We start from the raw sequence: 2,477 nt of genomic DNA, 5'->3' as shown, positions 1-2,477 counted from the left end.
CATAAGAAATAGTAAAATTGACGAAGACCAAATGTTGTATTACGAATAACTTAAGCCGAAATAATTAATATCGTGTTTTGGAAGAAAATATGTTTGTGTAAATTCATTAATATTTTTAGTGAATAATGAGTTATTTTAATAAGTTATTTCAACTTAAAATTTAGAGTAGACTTTCTAGGACATGTAAAATTTTGTTAAATTAATATTTTATTTTCTACTGTGTACACCGATCGATCGAGGGCTTCCCATGTGACACTTGTGGCTTCACGAACTATTCGCAAGAAGCCGAGTGGATCTATTTCGCGCGATCGAGTTTCGGAAAGAAGCGTCACCCTTGCTCGCTCATTTATGCATGTGGATTCGATGTGAAACTCCATCGAGTATTCTGCATAGGAAATTCGATTAATCGTGTAAACGCTCGAAGGCTGGTAGGTAGGTAGATAAGGTAAGCACTATGCTCCGTCGCACGCAAAGATACATAAGCGGCGCACAAATGTTACACTCGTTACGGTCTCAGTACATCGCGTGCAACACCGACACGTATGACGCCGAGGCTTTCACGACCTACAACATTACGGATGTAATTACGGACATCATACGCGAACATTGTGTGTCACGGGAAGAAGAGCTCTAAAAAGTTAGTTATACATCGGTAGCATTATTCGCGATGAACGATAATGCGATCGATCGTATACGCGAACACAAGATTCTTCCGTTATATCGTTAAAGTCTTACACTGCCGAATTGGATTAACGAAAGGTCCACGAACTTGCCGACCGTGAGCGTCAGGTGCTTCTGCGATCTCACGATCATTAGCAGGAGATCTCGATTCTGGTTTGGCTTCAAGTCGTACCAGAGCGATTCGTACGCCGCGTCGCCGATCATTCTGCTCTGTGGAACACGGAAAATTTTTCTTGTAGAACAGCTCGTTCGAATCGGGGGTGATGTTGTCTTTCGAAGGTTTTGACATTCGAATTTCAAATATTTGGAAGATTTAAAGCCTCAGTGTTCGATACTTGAACTTTAAAAATATCGAAGCTTCGAAATTTTGGAATTGTAAGATTTTTAGCGTGTGAAAAGCGTTGTTTGAATCCGCTATTTAATCTGAATCTATCGCTATCTAATATCAGTCTCATTTGAAGCTTTGCAACGCGAAGATTGCGGTCTTCATAGACCTTCGAGGTTTCGGCTTACCAAATTTCGAAAGTTCGAGGATTCCTTCGAAGTTTCGTATCCTTTCGAAACTTTGAAATGATCGATGATTAATAATAATAGCCCTACACTAAAAAACAAGTGGTAGAAAAACAAAATTTTGTTTAAACNTGAAATGATCGATGATTAATAATAATAGCCCTACACTAAAAAACAAGTGGCAGAAAAACAAAACTTTTTTTAAATGAACAAAATTGTTTCAAGCACAACGTTTAGTCCACTGACCAAATTATGTAATTGCTGTAAAAAATTATCAGTTGATCCAACGATTGCGATTTGATCACCATTTATAAGTATCAACGCAACGCATCAACGTGTACTTTGTTCAATGAACATAATATTTATTTCAATAGGTGATCGCCAATTTTATCGATGACATCAGCTTTTTTCTCAATATAATTCGGATATGTATAGTCAATGCCAAAATAGTCGCTAATTTTTTCTCTCGATAAGTTTCAACGCCACGATATCGATATACAATAATAGAATTTGTTTTTTCATAGTAAAAGTGAACCAATTTTCTTACCGGAAGCGTTTTAAAACTTAACGAGGAAAAAGTATCGCGATCCTTTCTCGCCATATCATACACTGACCTTCGTGCTGAGATACTCGCCGACGAAACAGAAGATAAACGCGTCCGAATTAATTACCATGTAAAACAGCATGGATTTTATTAAGGTCGTCGACGCGTTCGGCAAACCGATGGACTGAAATTGTCAGAACACCGTATATGTTTCAACGAAGAAAACAAACTTGAACATTTCGGTCTACTCACGATGACGATGAGAAATCCCAAGCAGCAGATGATCACAGTGTTCGACACGAACTGTACGAGCGCGATGTTCGAAAAGAAAGCTTCGATGTTCTGCGAGAAGGAAATGATCCTCTGGTGTCGGACGATCAACCTTTTCACGATGCTTCTGGACACACCGCGCTCGATGTCCTTTCGCGTGATCTCACCTAGCTTTTGTCGCACTATGTCAATCTGCCCGCATACGTGAAGGACCTGAATGTGACGACACACACGCGTCGTTTAATCTAACGTCTTTCTTAACGGAAACGAACAAGCACACTTTCCTCGAGCGTTCAACATAGATGGATTCAGTCTCCTGACTTTTCCGCGCTCATACACAAAGATCCTAAAAAAAATTGAATACTAGAATTTCGACGCGTGTTAGTTGACAACCACTTTTCCTTCACTTCACAATTTTGTTGCATATCTATGGCTAAACGAAGAGAGGAGAGGAAAGGAGAGAAAAAAAAAA

At 39.2% G+C, this 2,477-nt stretch overlaps 1 protein-coding gene across 1 annotated transcript; it reads right to left on the bottom strand.

Moving 5' to 3' along the window:
* Positions 1 to 513: 513 nt before the first annotated feature.
* On the bottom strand, positions 514 to 2,218 carry LOC106751253 (odorant receptor 4-like; the record flags this gene model as incomplete). The annotated part of the gene is made up of 4 exons (XM_014632110.1): positions 514 to 564; positions 736 to 891; positions 1,806 to 1,919; positions 1,988 to 2,218. Coding segments are annotated over 4 exons (552 nt in total), but the record flags the coding sequence as incomplete, so codon positions are not given.
* Between the last annotated feature and the right edge of the window lie 259 nt (positions 2,219 to 2,477).

Source organism: Dinoponera quadriceps, unplaced genomic scaffold (genome assembly GCF_001313825.1).
Source record: "Dinoponera quadriceps isolate SergipeBrazil2010 unplaced genomic scaffold, ASM131382v1 scaffold10189, whole genome shotgun sequence".
In the NCBI taxonomy this organism is placed as follows: domain Eukaryota; kingdom Metazoa; phylum Arthropoda; class Insecta; order Hymenoptera; family Formicidae; genus Dinoponera; species Dinoponera quadriceps.
The sequence above is the reverse complement of the archived record's forward strand: the minus strand, read 5'-3'. Positions and strand labels throughout refer to the sequence as shown.